The sequence below is a fragment of the Dipodomys merriami genome, unplaced genomic scaffold, assembly GCF_024711535.1.
Source record: "Dipodomys merriami isolate MVZ:Mamm:240054 unplaced genomic scaffold, mDipMer1.0.p SCAF_19, whole genome shotgun sequence".
NCBI classification, from domain to species: Eukaryota; Metazoa; Chordata; class Mammalia; order Rodentia; family Heteromyidae; genus Dipodomys; species Dipodomys merriami.
Genome location: NW_027203270.1, coordinates 23,098,564 through 23,113,181, shown reverse-complemented (window position 1 = coordinate 23,113,181; position 14,618 = coordinate 23,098,564). Strand labels below are relative to the sequence as shown.

Genomic DNA, 14,618 nt, shown 5'->3' with positions numbered 1-14,618 from the left:
CTTTACCACTAAGCTACATTCCCAGCCCCACTAAGAGTTTCTTAAAAACAGATTCTTAATCCCACCTCCAGATAATCTGAGGCTGGTGCTGAGTCAAAACCTGGGAATCTGTATTTCAGACACCTGCAAAGTGACACTGCTGCTTCTGCTCCAGGCTGGCATGTTGAACAAAGTGATAAGGATCCAGACAATCCTACATTTCAATACCAGTTCCCTCATTATTGTCTGTGTTATTTTGAACAGATGACTAGTCAGGCTAGTTCTGTCATGTGGGAGAAAAAGAATAGGAAGTTCCCGGGGTCATGGGAAAATTGTTTGTCCAGTGTACAGAAAGGCTCAGTGTGAGCTGGTGCCAGGGCCCTTGGCTTTTTGGCCTTAGGGTCAAGGTCAAGTTTCTAAGTGTAAGTGTAAGAACTGGCAAGTGACTGAAAGCGTGTAGGAGTTTTCTGTCTCTATGGGTGGACAACCAAAACTGTTTTGCACATACCCTCTCCCGCCTGTAAACCCAACCTCTGGAAAAATGCAGCAGACTTGGCACTGAGAGAATCCAGCAATGACATAAACTGCACCCCTCTGGCCTTCGTCTGTGGCCCAGGGCTGAGCATGTTGGACAGTGCAGGGTGTAAGACTCAGGAGGAGGCGGTGGGGCTACAGTCCAGCTGAGCATTTCTGTACAAGTGGCTCTCCTCCCTTGCCCATAAGCTCCTCCCCCTCTTGAGGAGGGGAGTAGAGTCACTCTTGTCAGGGCTCCATGGTACTGTGCCCAGCTGTCCCCTGTGGTGGCCGGCACTACCCTGGTCAACAGGGTGGAAGACGCATGCACGTCTCCACGTTCTTCAAAGGCCTGAGGGATCTTTGGGCGGCTGGGTCAGTGCTTCTCAGATATCGCTGAGCTCCGGCTGGGGGCCGGGACAGGTGGGGGAGGGGTATTACTCAGCACTCAGTGGGACCGCTCCAGAGGCCTACCCTGGCCTGTGGGTCCTGAGAGGGAGCATCTGAGGAAGCTAGGAAGAGACCAGGAAGTACCCTGATTACAGTCACCCCCACAAGGCCTTGGAGAAGCAGGTGTCTGCCCGAGGGCACAGGGCACGCTGCCAGGGGGCATAAGGACCCGGGCCCTCTGCAGCCATGCACTTGGTCACTTCCTCTGGGTTACTGCGAAGAAGAGGAAGTGACTAGGGCATAGGTACCCCACCTTGTGGAGGAACATGACCTCTTCTCCTCCCCCCCCCCTCCTTTGCCTGAAAGGCTATTTCTGTCCTCAGCAGGAGCCGTGTGCAAACCCTGCTGACCCAGAGAGCAGCTAATTCCCATCTCAGATGTGCTTCTGGCAACTGGATGCCTCCCCTCCCCCTCCCAGACAGGGCGAAGAAAGACCAGTAAATGTGGATGGGGGGCCGAGCAGAGAGGGAGCTAGAGAACACACTCAGCAGGGTGGGTGGAAATCCTCCCCAAGAGGAGTTTAATATTTCTTTAAAAGTACTGAGATAACACGGTTGTGAAGGTCATGACAAGAAGACCTTGGAGGCACTGGGTAAGCCAGAGGCTGAGTCCGGAGAAGACAGTCAGGGGCCATACAGTCACAGCTATAAGCTCCCGCACAGGTATGCCTGTCAGGACTCCAAGTACAAACCTGGCTATTCTTCTGGCTGACAGGAGACAGGACCCCTCACCTCAGCCAGCCTCACCTGCGTCCCACCACCACCCAGCGATATGTGGGTCTGGATGGAAGAGCCATGGATTATCATTCACATTGTAGTTTAAGTAAATGGTAGTCTCTAAAATTGGGAGAACCTGGCTTCTAGTCCTGACTATGTTGTCTTGTCCTAAGGGGAACAATGCTTCCTTCTGTTTCTTTATCTATTAAATACCGAGGTGGTCTCATTGCTAATCAGGCTCTTCCATGTACTCTGTGCAATTTTCTAGTCTTGCTAATGTAAGAACAGGCAATATCTTGTTGTTGTTGTTGTTGTTGTTGTTGTCATGGGGCTTGAACTCTGGGCCTGGGCGCTGTCCCTCAGCTCTTCAGCTCAAGGCAAGTGCACTACCACAGTGCCACTTCTGGTTTTCTGGAAGATAAGAGATAAGAGTCTCACAGACTTTCTTGCCAGGGCTGGCTTTGAACCGTGATCCTCAGATTTCAGCTTCCTGAGTAACTAGGATTATAAGAGTGAGCCACCGGCACCCAGCAGCCAATATCTTTTAAGCACCTAATACATTGATCTTTTTTTCTTTCTTTTTTTACATTGATCTTTTTAAGTCGTGACAGCATGAATAATATAATCATCCCTACTTTACAAGTGAGAACACAAGGCATAGCACAGGGAAGTAACTTGCCCTGGGATATATATCAGATAAGCTGAGATAAAGCTGAGCACCCAGTAGCTCATGCCTGTAATCTTAGCTACTTGGGCCTGGGGATGGGGGAGTGGGGAGCTGAGATTGCTGAGATCATGATTTGAGGGACAGAAAAAGTTTGTAAGACCTTCTCAATGAAATGGTGGTACATACCTATTATCCTAGCTACCACAAAAGCTTAACATAAACTTGAGGGTATGTGGTATTGGGAGAGATAGGGGAGAATGATGGAAGGGGTGAAATTAATCAAGGTGTACTGTACTCACAAGCTGACATGTTAAATTGAAACCCCTTCATACAACTACTTAAAGATATTTTTTTAGCCAGGCACTAGTGGCTCACACCTGTAATCCCAGCTACTCTGAGATCTGAGGATCATGGCTCAAAGTCAGCCTGGACAGGAAAGCCCGTGAGACTCTTATCTCCAATAAACTACCAGAAAATTGGAAGTGGTAATGTGACTCAATGGTAGCATGCTAGCCTTGAGCTGAAGAGCTGAGGGACAGAGCCCAGGCCCACAGTTCAAGCCCTGCCACTGACAAAAGAAAAAGAAAAGAAGAAGAAGAAGAAGAAGAAGAAGAAGAAGAAGAAGAAGAAGAAGAAGAAGAAGAAGAAGAAGAAGAAGAAGAAGAAGAAGAAGAAGAAGAAGAAGAAGAAGAAGAAGAAAAGAAGAAGAAGAAGAAGAAGAAGAAGAAGAAGAAGAAGAAGAAGAAGAAGAAGAAGAAGAAGAAGAAGAAGAAGAATTTTTTTAAATCTGAAAATTTAAAAAAAAAAGCTAAGTGCCAGTGGCTCATGCCTGCAATCCTAGTTATTTAGGAGGCTGAGATCTGAGAATTGTGGTTCAAAGCCAGCCTGAGGAGGAAAGTCCATGAGACTCTTATCTCCAACTAGTCACCAGAAAACCCAGAAGTGCACTGTGGCTCAAAGTGCTAGAGTACTAGCCTTGAGTGCTAAAGCACCCAGGCCCTGAGTTCAAGCTCCATGATTGACAAAAAAAAATCAAGGTTGGAGGCATGGCTCAGTGGTAAGAGCACTTGCCTAACAGGCACCAAGACCCAAGTTCAAAACCCCAATACCACAAAAATATTTTCAAAATTGTGCACTTCCATCTCTATTGCCAACTAAATCCATAGTATGATATTCGATACAGATGTCTGCCTCTAGGCCTAGAGACAACAACTTTCTCACCAACAATGGCCAGGGCTTAGTAACTTCCCCCTGGAGAATGAAGCAGGACACGGGGGTGACCAGTAGCCTCTTAAATGCCTGAAGTAGGGATGGCAGCAGGGAACTCAGAATAGGTAGGGTAGGAAACCCCAGAGCCACAGGGGACAGGCGGCTGAGCACAGGGGACCCCTGGCTCCTCCTAACAAATGAGGAAGGGAAGACTTTGGAAGATTCCCTTGCCGGCTACTGGTGGCTCACTCCTGTAATCCTAGCTACTCAGGAAGCTGAGATCTGAGGATCGTGGTTCAAAGTCAGCCCAGGCAGGAAAGTCAGTGAGACTTTTATCTCCAATTAACCACCAAAAAAACAGAAGTAGCACTATGGCTCAAGTGGTAGAGCACTAGCCTTGAACTGAAGAGCTGAGGGACAGTGCCCAGGCCCACAGTTCAAGCCCTGCAAATGACCAAAAAAAAAAAAAAAAAAGATGAAGCTTCCCAATGAATTCAAGAAATATAGAGACTTGAGTCCCATTTTCTATTTCCTCTCAGAGGAAGTAGAAGACAGAGCCAAGAGTCTCATTTTCTCAGGGCAACTCTCTAAACCCTGCCCCTGTAGAGCCCTCTCCCTGAGGCTCAAGCCTCAGTGTCCCTATCTGCCAGGTGGGTATAACAACAGTCCTGCCCTCTTGACACAGTTATAAACATTGGGCTAGGTAGCATCTTAAATGCCCAACACACAGCAGGTCTGATGTATATACGTGAGGCCCCTTGCACTGGCAGAAGGGGCCAGAGGTTGGCCTAAGGGTCTCCCAACTCTTGCTTCCCAGGTCCTGAACCTGTTCCTGGCTCTCCTGCTGAGCTCCTTCAGCGCTGATAGCCTAGCAGCCTCGGATGAAGATGGCGAGATGAACAACCTACAGATCGCCATCGGGCGCATCAAGTGGGGTATTGGCTTCGCCAAGGCCTTCCTCCTGGGGCTGCTGCATGGCAAGGTCCTGAGCCCCAAGGACATAATGCTGAGCCTTGGGGAGCCTGGGGGCACTGGAGAGGCTGGAGAAGCTGGGGACAGTGCCCCTGAGGATGAGAAGAAAGAGCTGCCACCCGATGAGGGGGACAAGGACCTGAAGAAGAACAATCACATCCTCAACCATGTGGGCCTGGCTAACGGCACACCTACCAGCATCGAGCTGGACCACCTCAACTTCATCAATAACCCTTATCTGACTATCCAGGTGCCCATTGCCTCCGAGGAGTCAGATCTGGAGATGCCCACTGAGGAGGAGACTGACACATTCTCAGAGCCTGAGGACATCAAGGTGAGTCCCTCCTTAGAACCCAGCTTAGAGGGACAGAGGCCAGAGAGACCTAGCTTCTAGTTGGGAGCTAGGACCAGCACAAATGCTATCCGACACTCCCCTCTTCCATCTGTAAAATGGGGCTCATGATATCTGCCCCAGGGTATAGTGAGCATTATATGACATACTACGTGCAAAGTACGTTAAGAAGTGTTCTGTAATTAACATGATCTTAGGGATGCGCCATACCAAAACTCCACCTGGCCTGCTCTCACCAGCAGGGGGCACTTGTGAACAAGATGCCCTGACCTGTGGCTCCTCCCTCTAGGATTGGAACCCCAGAGGTTTTCTCTTAAATGCCCTCTCTGGGCTTGAAGCCCCTGTCAAGCTGTTATAGTCAGCTACATTTGCACCCTACCCAAGGCTGATCTCAACCTCCCAGGATGGGACCAGATGCTGTATCCAGCTAGGAATTTGGGACAGGAGCTAAAGGACCTTTGACACTGGGGATGAGAGGCTTAGAGAACTCAAGCAGGAGCCCTCACCTGCCCAGGCCACACAGGGCCCTTGCTGCTGGGCTGATGTCCCGTCCTTGTCCCCTTTCCTTTTGAGGGTAAGTGGGGACTGAGATGCAGATAGTGGTCACCCCCAGAGACTAGAACTGAGACTGGGACACTTCCTGGGGCTCCTGGGGGAGCTGATATGGAGCCCCTTCCCCAGCTTGCAGCCCTGGCATGAGCCAGGACAGGGCCCTGCCCATTCCACCATGCCAACTGTGGCCCTTGCTGAGGACTGGAGCCTAATGACCTTTGTCCTGAAATCTCTTGACTCCTTATTCTCCCCAAATATGTAGCAAGCTGGCTTACCAGGGGGCCAAGTGCCTGCCGTGCTATAAATACCCCCTGGAAATATGGCACCAGCCTGCACCTCGGTATGAAGAACTTGGTGGGGGAGGGGTTCAGCTAGAGGACCAGGCCCCAGAAGGAAGTGCAGGGGAGCCCCTGGGGGATGAACACAGCTCCAAGGGTGATCCTGGGTGACCCAGCACACAGTGGGACAAACAGTTCAGCACATGCCCTAGCTGACCTAGTCGGAGTGCCTCAGTTTCCATTTCTATCAACTGGGAACAAGAGTCGCCCACCCCATTTTCTGGTCAGGGGTACTGGAGGCAGAGCTGCACCCCCATCTCCTACCCCCTCTAGGCTGCCTGCTTCCTCTTCCTCTTCAGGGCCCTCATCCCCAGCCATGAAAGACACACACACACACACACACACACACACACACACACACACACACACACACACACACACACACACACACACACACACACCCCTTGGGGAGTGGAGGTCAGCATAGGAAAGCTGTCCTGACAGCACTGGTCAGTGGGAGGAGGCCTGGTCAGCCTGGGGCGGCCGTGCCCACCCCACCCCCACCCTGATCAAGTTCCCTTGGCGCCCAGCTGGGGCCTTGGCTGGGGAAATTTTTCCATCCTTTTTGGATCCCTCAGCCAAACAGACCCTGGGGGTGAAAGGTGCAGATGCGGAGGGTGCCACATACCTGTTTCCTGTGGGCTACAGTAGCCCAGCTCCATCCTGACCCTCTACTTGCCCCTGCCCCTGCCTTAGAACCTTCTGGTAGCTTTTCCTGTTTGTCCCCTTGACTCCTAAGGACCTCAGCTGGCTGAGCCCCCCATGAGTCCTGCCTACCCCAGCTCCTGTCCCAGCCTCCTCCTCTACCGGAAGTCCTTGTCTGTCTCCTCAGGCCCTCACTGCCCTTTTCCGGGCCACAAGTGCCAGGAGAGCAGGACTGAGGCCATCTTTGTCACTGGTCTATTGGCCAGGGCACAGTGGGTTCTGCACAGGACTAAGCGAATGAATGAATGAGTGAATGAATGCTTTCTCTCTGGTCTCACATCTGCCCCACCTGGCAGGAGGATGAGGGAGTCTTGGGTCTTGGGATTTTACATGCCTCTGTGGCCCCTGCAGAAGCCGCCTCCACCCCTCTATGATGGGAACTCCTCCGTCTGCAGCACAGCTGACTACAAGCCCCCCGAGGAAGACCCTGAGGAGCAGGCCGAGGAGAACCCCGAGGGAGAGCAGCCTGAGGAGTGCTTCACTGAAGGTGAGCGCACTGCCAGGCTGGAGCCTCCACCGGGGCCTGGTGCCTCGCTGGCCCAGAGTAAGGCCGGCTTAGGGGAGAGGTGGGAGAGGATGGGGGCAGCTGGTGTCCTGAGTCCCTACTTGCAGGTACCCCCATTTTATTTCCTCTTTGTAATGGTACCGGGGCTTGAACTCAAAGCCTGAGCACCATCCCTTAGCTTTTTCACTCAAGGCTAGTGCTCTACCACTTGAGCCATAGCTCCACTTCTGGCCTTTTGGAGATGAATTGGAGATAAGAGTCTCTCCAGTGTATCTGTCCAGGCTGGCTTCAAACCTCAATCTTCATATCTCAGCTCCCTGCGTAGCTAGGATGACAGGCATAAGTCACCGGTTCCTGGCTCAGAGTTGCCTTTCTTCTGGGTGTCCATCCCTGGTCACAGCTGACACATGGGTAGGGTAGACTGTGGACTTGAGCCTCCAATGTGAGCCAGGTGTAGCCAGGGGTGGGGAAGAGGCAAGGCCCAGGTCTGAGGGCATCCTGAAGCAGCCCCAGGCCCCTGACCATGGTGCATGCCCTGCCCTGCAGCTTGTGTGCAGCGATGTCCCTGCCTCTATGTGGACATCTCCCAGGGCCGTGGGAAGATGTGGTGGACCCTTCGCAGGGCCTGCTTCAAGATTGTTGAGCACAACTGGTTTGAGACCTTCATTGTCTTCATGATTCTGCTCAGCAGTGGGGCTCTAGTAAGTGACACCCAGGGGGAGGGGCGGGGAGGGCGGGAAGGGCAAGGGCCAGGTTCCCCTAGGGATCTCTGCCTCCCACGCCAGCCATGGATGCTGCCTGGACAACCCTGAACCCACCGGATCCTAGAAGTACAGATGTCCCCACCCCTTATTCTCTAGGCTGCCATTGTATGCACCCCTGGTCAGTGGGGAGGTGGGTGACCGCTGGAAATTTGGGGTTTAGGTTGGAACAGAAGGGTATCATTGTGCAACCCAAGCAGATACTCAAGAATCAAGGCTCCACTGTGAAGCTACTAGCTTCTATGATGGGGCTGGGGCTGGGAGAGATACGCAGCCATCTCCTAGGCCCCCCATCTGGCTCCCACGTCAGAGCCCTGGGAACCAGCAGCTGTAGGTGGGGAAGGGGATACAACTGTGCCCCAGCACCTGGGTCCAGGGCTACCTGCAGGGTCATGCTGGTACCTCCAGGCCTTCGAGGACATCTATATCGAGCAGCGGCGTGTCATCCGCACCATCCTGGAATACGCGGACAAGGTCTTCACCTACATCTTCATTGTGGAGATGCTGCTCAAGTGGGTGGCGTACGGCTTCAAGGTGTACTTCACCAACGCCTGGTGCTGGCTTGACTTCCTCATCGTGGATGTGAGTCTGCCTGGCCACCTCCAGATCTCCAGGCTGGTCATGGCTAAGAATCTTAAGAAGCCCAGGCTCTGGGAGGTAGGACCTGTCCAAGAACACATGGAGAGAAGGACAACCCTACCTCTACCCCTAATCAGTGCTGCGCTTCACAAAAAAAACCAGCCTCTTGCATGTCAGATACAGCAGAGGGGGGCGGGAGGCCTGCCTTTTTCCTGTGGGGTATGCCGGCCGGCCTGGGGTCCTTGTGACCTTGCCAATATGTGGGGAGGATTTTTCACATCTTTAAAAAAAAATTTTTTTTTGGTCTGAGATCAGGACTCAAACTCAGCACTTGATACTTTTGCTCATTGGCTAGTTCTATCAAATGAACCTTGCCTCCAACCCAATTTTTTTCTTTATGTACTGGTACTAGGATTGAACTCAGGGCCTGGGCACTGTCCCTTTGCTTTTTTGCTCTACCACTTGAAACACAACTCCACTTCTGACTTTTTGGTGGTCAATTGGAGATAAGAGTCTCATGGATTTTCTTGTCCTGACCGGCTCCAAACCAGGAGCTGCAGGTCTCAGCCTCCTGAGTAGAGAGGATTATAGGTGTGGGCAGTTGGTACCGGCTCACATTCTCCTAGATGGGCACACATGTTAGTGAAGGAGGTGGGCACTGTCCCTCCTATTTACCATCATCTCCAATTAACTGGTGACCTCACTGAGGTGGGCTCATGCTCTAGGGGGTGCTAAGATTGGACACAGGGCTGCTCTTCCCACTATCCAGGGCCACTGCTAAAAAGAAAAAAAAAAGGAGGGAGGGTCCAAAGGAGACAACCAGGAGTTGTGAACTCATGAGAGCCCCCTCCTGAATAGGGCTGTCTCCAGGACCTGTGTCCTGAGTGTGGGTAGAGAGGCCGGGACTCCAAACTCCCTGATCATGCATCCCTTCTTTTACAGGTCTCCATCATCAGCCTGGTAGCCAACTGGCTGGGCTATTCGGAGCTGGGACCCATCAAATCTCTGCGCACACTGAGGGCCCTGCGTCCCCTGAGAGCGCTGTCTCGATTTGAGGGCATGAGGGTGGGTACCGAAGGGCTCCTGAGAAGGGCTTTGGATTGGGGAGCAAGGGTCCCTAGGACAGAGTGGAGGAGAGGTGCACATTCTGGTACCACAGGGGGGAAGCAGAGTAGTTTGTCTCTTCTACCACTGGGGGGCAGCAGAGGCTGCCTGAGAGGCCAGAAGGCTTCAAGGCTGAGAGAAGGCCCGCAGACCTGTGGGTTATGGGTTTCACCTCAGACTGGGTTCCCCCAGGGTCCGGAAACATTAGCAGGCATGAAGAATCCTGCCCCGCCCCCCCTCCTCAAGTTCAGGTTTGTGATGAGAGACTCCCCTTGAGCTTGGGGGTGACAATTTAGAGAAAATCCCTTGAAGTTCTTGGAGGCAGAAGTGACAAGTGAACACAGGGTCGGGGACAAGACCGACAACTGGATGTCCCCAGCCAAGGGAGGTCTGTCAGGAACAAGACGTCCTCCACAGGGACCTCCTGTTCATGCAAGAGGCCCGCCAATACCAGGCCCAGGCCTGGAGTGGGGGACCCATCCCCACTAAGGGGGGAAAAAAAACCTGTTCACAACCACGTACTTGGGTGGAATACTAAGCAGGAGTGGAGCTCCCCTGGGTACCTGAGACTTCCCCCAGCAACTAGCTCTGTCTGAAGGTCATGATCTGACTCCTCCTTAAAAGAAAAAAGGACAATTGGCTAGAACAGTTTGGCGAGTCACGTGGCTGGGGATAATAGAGAACAAAGCTCCAGCGCTTGGGCTCATGATGCTTGGCGCACTGTGATGGCCTCTTTTGCTCCATCATTTCTGTTTCTCTGTCGCTAAGAGCATGAGCCCATCATCAGGGGACAGCTCATGTGAGCAGAGTTTCCTATGGAGGGAAGTGTTTGTGTCATGCTTAGTGGCCCATGACACGGCTATTTCCAAAGAAGCCTGGAGTCCCCCACTTTACCTGGTAGCTCCAGCCAAGCAGAGAGCCCTCCCCCACCCCCAGACCAGCAGCACCCCAGCCCTGCCCCTGCCCCCACACACATACACTCCAGCAGATGGCTTCTCCCCCTAGGCTCAGAGGGACCCTCCTTCCTGAAGGCCCCCCCCAAGGGGGATGGGATCAGGGGCATGGGAAGGACTCTGACATCCCATCCTGGCCCCCAGGTGGTCGTGAACGCCCTCTTGGGAGCCATCCCCTCCATCATGAACGTGTTGCTGGTGTGCCTCATCTTCTGGCTTATCTTCAGCATCATGGGCGTCAACCTGTTTGCTGGAAAGTTCTACTACTGCATCAACACCACCACCTCAGAGAGGTTCGACATCTCGGAGGTCAACAACAAGTCGCAGTGTGAAAGCCTCATGCACACAGGCCAGGTCCGCTGGCTCAATGTCAAGGTCAACTACGACAACGTGGGTCTGGGCTACCTCTCGCTCCTGCAGGTGGTGAGTGCCTCACTGTGCCTCATTCTACCGCTGCGGCTTTGTGAAGGGCCCCACCCTGCTTGCAGTGGCTGTGGGACCCTGAGATGGTGTCTTGATCTCTCTGGTCCCCATTTGACACCTGCCTCATGGGGCTCTCGCAGTTCGCCTCTGAGGAGGGAGGGTTGGGGAGGGACATGTGCATGGTGGACGCAGGGGCAGCCCTCTGCTCTCTTCTCACCCCCCCCCCCCACTGCACTCTCTCAGGCCACCTTCAAGGGCTGGATGGACATCATGTATGCAGCTGTGGACTCTCGAGAGGTGAGTCGGGCTCACTGAGCCCCTGCTGGGGAGGGGCAGGAGAGACCCGCCACACCTACTGTCTCCACCACACCATGTCATCTCAGGAGCCCCAACAGCCTGGGGTCAGGCAGGGGGCTCTGGCTTACAGTACTTTGGGGAACAGGGAGAAAGCTGTGTGTCTCTCCCCCACTCTGACCCATCATCGGCCCCTGCAGAAGGAGGAGCAGCCGCAGTATGAGGTGAACCTCTACATGTACCTCTACTTCGTCATCTTCATCATCTTCGGGTCCTTCTTCACGCTCAACCTCTTCATCGGCGTCATCATCGACAACTTCAACCAGCAGAAGAAGAAGATGAGTATCTGGCCCACCCTCCCTGCGTCTCCAGCCTCCCCCCATCCCGCTGCCTTGCTCCCCCCTTGTCCCCTCATTCCTTCCTGTAGCCCCAGCTCTTAGCAGCCCTGTGTCAAGGGTCACTGAGACGGTGAGCCTGGATGCAAATCCACCCAGGGACATTACATATGACTTGATCTTCCTGAAACTTGGTTTGCTGGTCTATAAAGTGAAATGGATATGAGCCAGGTGTGGTGGTATACATCTATAATCCCAGCACTTGGGAGGCCGAAGAGCCAGTCCTGGCTATACAATGAGACTCTGTCTCAAAATTAACAACAAACTAAATTATTCTAAGGATCCAGTGAGACACTGGTGGAAATGGACCTGAAATGGGAAATAGGTCCCCTTCCTCCTGCCATTCCCCTTTCCCTTCTCAGGACCCTTCACCCCTCTCAGCTATTTTCTCTTTCCTTCCTCATCTCTCCATCTCTGGCCTCTCTAGGGACCATTTCTCACCAAGTTCCTTTGGGGGTGGGGGCTGTTTTATGGGTGGTGCCAGAGGAAAAGGGTCCTGGAGCTAGAGAAGGGGACCCTCTCCCCAGCCTTACAGACCCTCTCCCACTATACTTTGGAGGAAAAGACATCTTCATGACAGAAGAACAGAAGAAATACTATAATGCCATGAAGAAGCTTGGCTCCAAGAAGCCCCAGAAGCCAATCCCCCGGCCCCAGGTACCAGCTCTCTGGTTCCCTTCTGCTCGATGCCCGGTAGGCTCCTGCCTGAAGAGGCTGATGGGAGTGGAATATGGCCTGTGGTGAGGCCCCTCGGCCTGCTGGGAGTTACAATGCAGCCGGAGCGCTGCTGGCACACATAGCACCTGCTGCTAGAGCCCCCTCACTGGCCCTGCACAGCCCCTGGTGGCCATCCACATCTTCATGTGTGATTTTTGGTGGCTCCTAGGGCAGGGCCCCTGACAGGGGGTGGAGGAGGATGTCCAGTGAGCAGTGACTTTGAGAGAAGGGGGACTAGAGGACCTTGAAGGAAGGTTCTAGAACGAGGAGGGAATGCCCACAGACCTACAGAATGAAGTGCTCCTTCCCTTGCATGGCCGATCCCACTACCAGCCCTGATGCCTCTCTCTCTCTCTTTCTCTCTCTCTCCCTCCCTCCCTCCCTCTCTCTGTCATTTCTCTTCCTCCTCCTCCTCTCCTCCCACATCCTTTCCCCTCCCCTCCCCTCCTCACCTCTCCTCTCCCCTCCCCACTCCTCTCCTCTCCACCCTCATGTCCACTCATGTGTGTGCCTGCGCTCTGATGCATGTGCAGAACAAAATCCAGGGCATAGTGTACGACTTTGTGACGAAGCAGGTATTCGACATCACCATCATGATCCTCATCTGCCTCAACATGGTCACCATGATGGTCGAGACGGACGACCAGAGCCAGCTCAAGGTGGACATCCTGTACAATATCAACATGGTCTTCATCATCATCTTCACCGGGGAGTGCGTGCTCAAGATGTTTGCGCTGCGCCACTACTACTTCACTGTCGGCTGGAACATCTTCGACTTTGTGGTGGTCATCCTGTCCATCGTAGGTGAGCTGGAAAGGCAGCCCTGATATGAACCCTTCATCCCCTAGGAAGGTTGGCCCTGTGCAAGCACACATTATGCATGCACCTGGCACACTCAGCTACACAGACTCTCATGGGTGTCCCTGCCACACTTTGTCTTTCTGCACTGATGGTTTTCAAGATAGGGTCTTGCTTGATGCCCAGGATGTCCTGGACTGCAGTCCCCCTGTTCGCATTTCCCTTTGTTGCTGGGATGACAGGTGCACACACTGTGCTCAGCCATTGTGTTTCCCCAGTAATGTGGGAGAGCAAGGGCTTGCCATTCTGTCTACTACTGGTTGAGGTGGAGTCCCATTATGTTCAACTGTGATCCCTCAATCTCCACCCCCAAGTAACTAGGATTACTGGCTTGAGCTATGCCTTTTGTTTTATCTTTTGTTTTTGAGATAGGGTTTCACTTGGCCCAAGTTAGCCTTGAACTCTTGATCCTCCTACTTCTACCTCCCTCTTTCTTACTAGGCAGGTACTCTGGACTGCTGAGCCATGCCCCTAACCCTGTTCTTCACCAGTTATTTTTAGGACAGGGACTCACTTCCTATCTAGACATGTGTCTAAGCTTGGATCTGACTATTTTAGGTTTCCCTAAAATAATTGCTGGGATCACAGACATATCCACCATGTTCCAGTTTACCTCCATTGAGGAGTCTTGTGGCCTTTTTAAAAAAATCTTGGCTGACCTTGAATGGCAATCCTTTTATTCTTAGCTTCCCAAGTAACTAGGATCACAGATAACATTCTTCATTTTTTTTTGTCAGTTGTGGGGCTTGAACTTGGGTGCTGTCCCTGAGCTTTTATGCTCAAGGCTAGCACTCTACCACTTTGAGCCACCACACCACTTCCAGTTTTCTGGTGGCTATTTGGAGATAAGAGTCTCATGGACTTTCCTGCCTGGGCTGGTTTTGAACCACTGTCCTCAGATCTCAGCCTCCTCAGTAGCTAGGATTACAGGTGTGAGCCACTAGTACCTGGCTTCCTTCATTCTTTATACACAAAAGTACACGATACTCACAGGCAGCCTGTCACGTGTGCACACGTGAGTACATGTCAAGAAATGTATTGGCCTGACCAATAGATGCATGTTAGTGCCCACATCCAGGATCTATATCATAGGATCTGTACCCCCCAAGAAGAGCAGGGCCATGATGTAACTGAACATCATATATCGAGCATTTTCCACATGGCTGGCACTGTACTACATACTCTGTAGTCCTACTTGTTATGCAGAACAATGTGATGACATGGCTACTGTATTACCCCCATTTTTCAGAGGAGGAAACTGAGTGACAAATGGCATGCCTGGAGTCACATGGCTATTCTGTACCTCGTCTCCTCTCACTAATGTCATCTGTAAACAGCCTTAAGAACCACCCCTCCTCAGAGCCCAGTGTTGGTAGTTTAAGCCTGTGAGCTACCGCCTAGCAACTCAGGAGGCTGAGATCTGAGGATTGCAGTTGAAAGCCAGCCAGGGCAGGGAAGTCTGTGAGACTTCAGTTAACCAGATTTGGAGCTGTGGCTCAATTGGTAGAGCACTTGCTTTGAGCACAAAAGCTATAGGACAAGAACCCAGGCCCTGAGTATATCCCACTTCCAGCTG

General features: G+C 52.5%; 1 protein-coding gene across 1 annotated transcript in view; it reads left to right on the top strand.

The window, feature by feature from the left end:
- Nucleotides 1-14,618, top strand: part of Scn4a (sodium voltage-gated channel alpha subunit 4) — a 31,923-nt gene that overhangs the window by 15,477 nt on the left and 1,828 nt on the right. The window contains exons 14-23 of the mRNA XM_070027758.1: nt 4,352-4,840; nt 6,805-6,940; nt 7,505-7,659; nt 8,128-8,301; nt 9,241-9,363; nt 10,500-10,778; nt 11,022-11,075; nt 11,273-11,410; nt 12,020-12,124; nt 12,718-12,988. Coding sequence (XP_069883859.1) covers nt 4,352-4,840; nt 6,805-6,940; nt 7,505-7,659; nt 8,128-8,301; nt 9,241-9,363; nt 10,500-10,778; nt 11,022-11,075; nt 11,273-11,410; nt 12,020-12,124; nt 12,718-12,988 — 1,924 coding nt within the window. The remainder of the gene's footprint in view (nt 1-4,351; nt 4,841-6,804; nt 6,941-7,504; nt 7,660-8,127; nt 8,302-9,240; nt 9,364-10,499; nt 10,779-11,021; nt 11,076-11,272; nt 11,411-12,019; nt 12,125-12,717; nt 12,989-14,618) is intronic.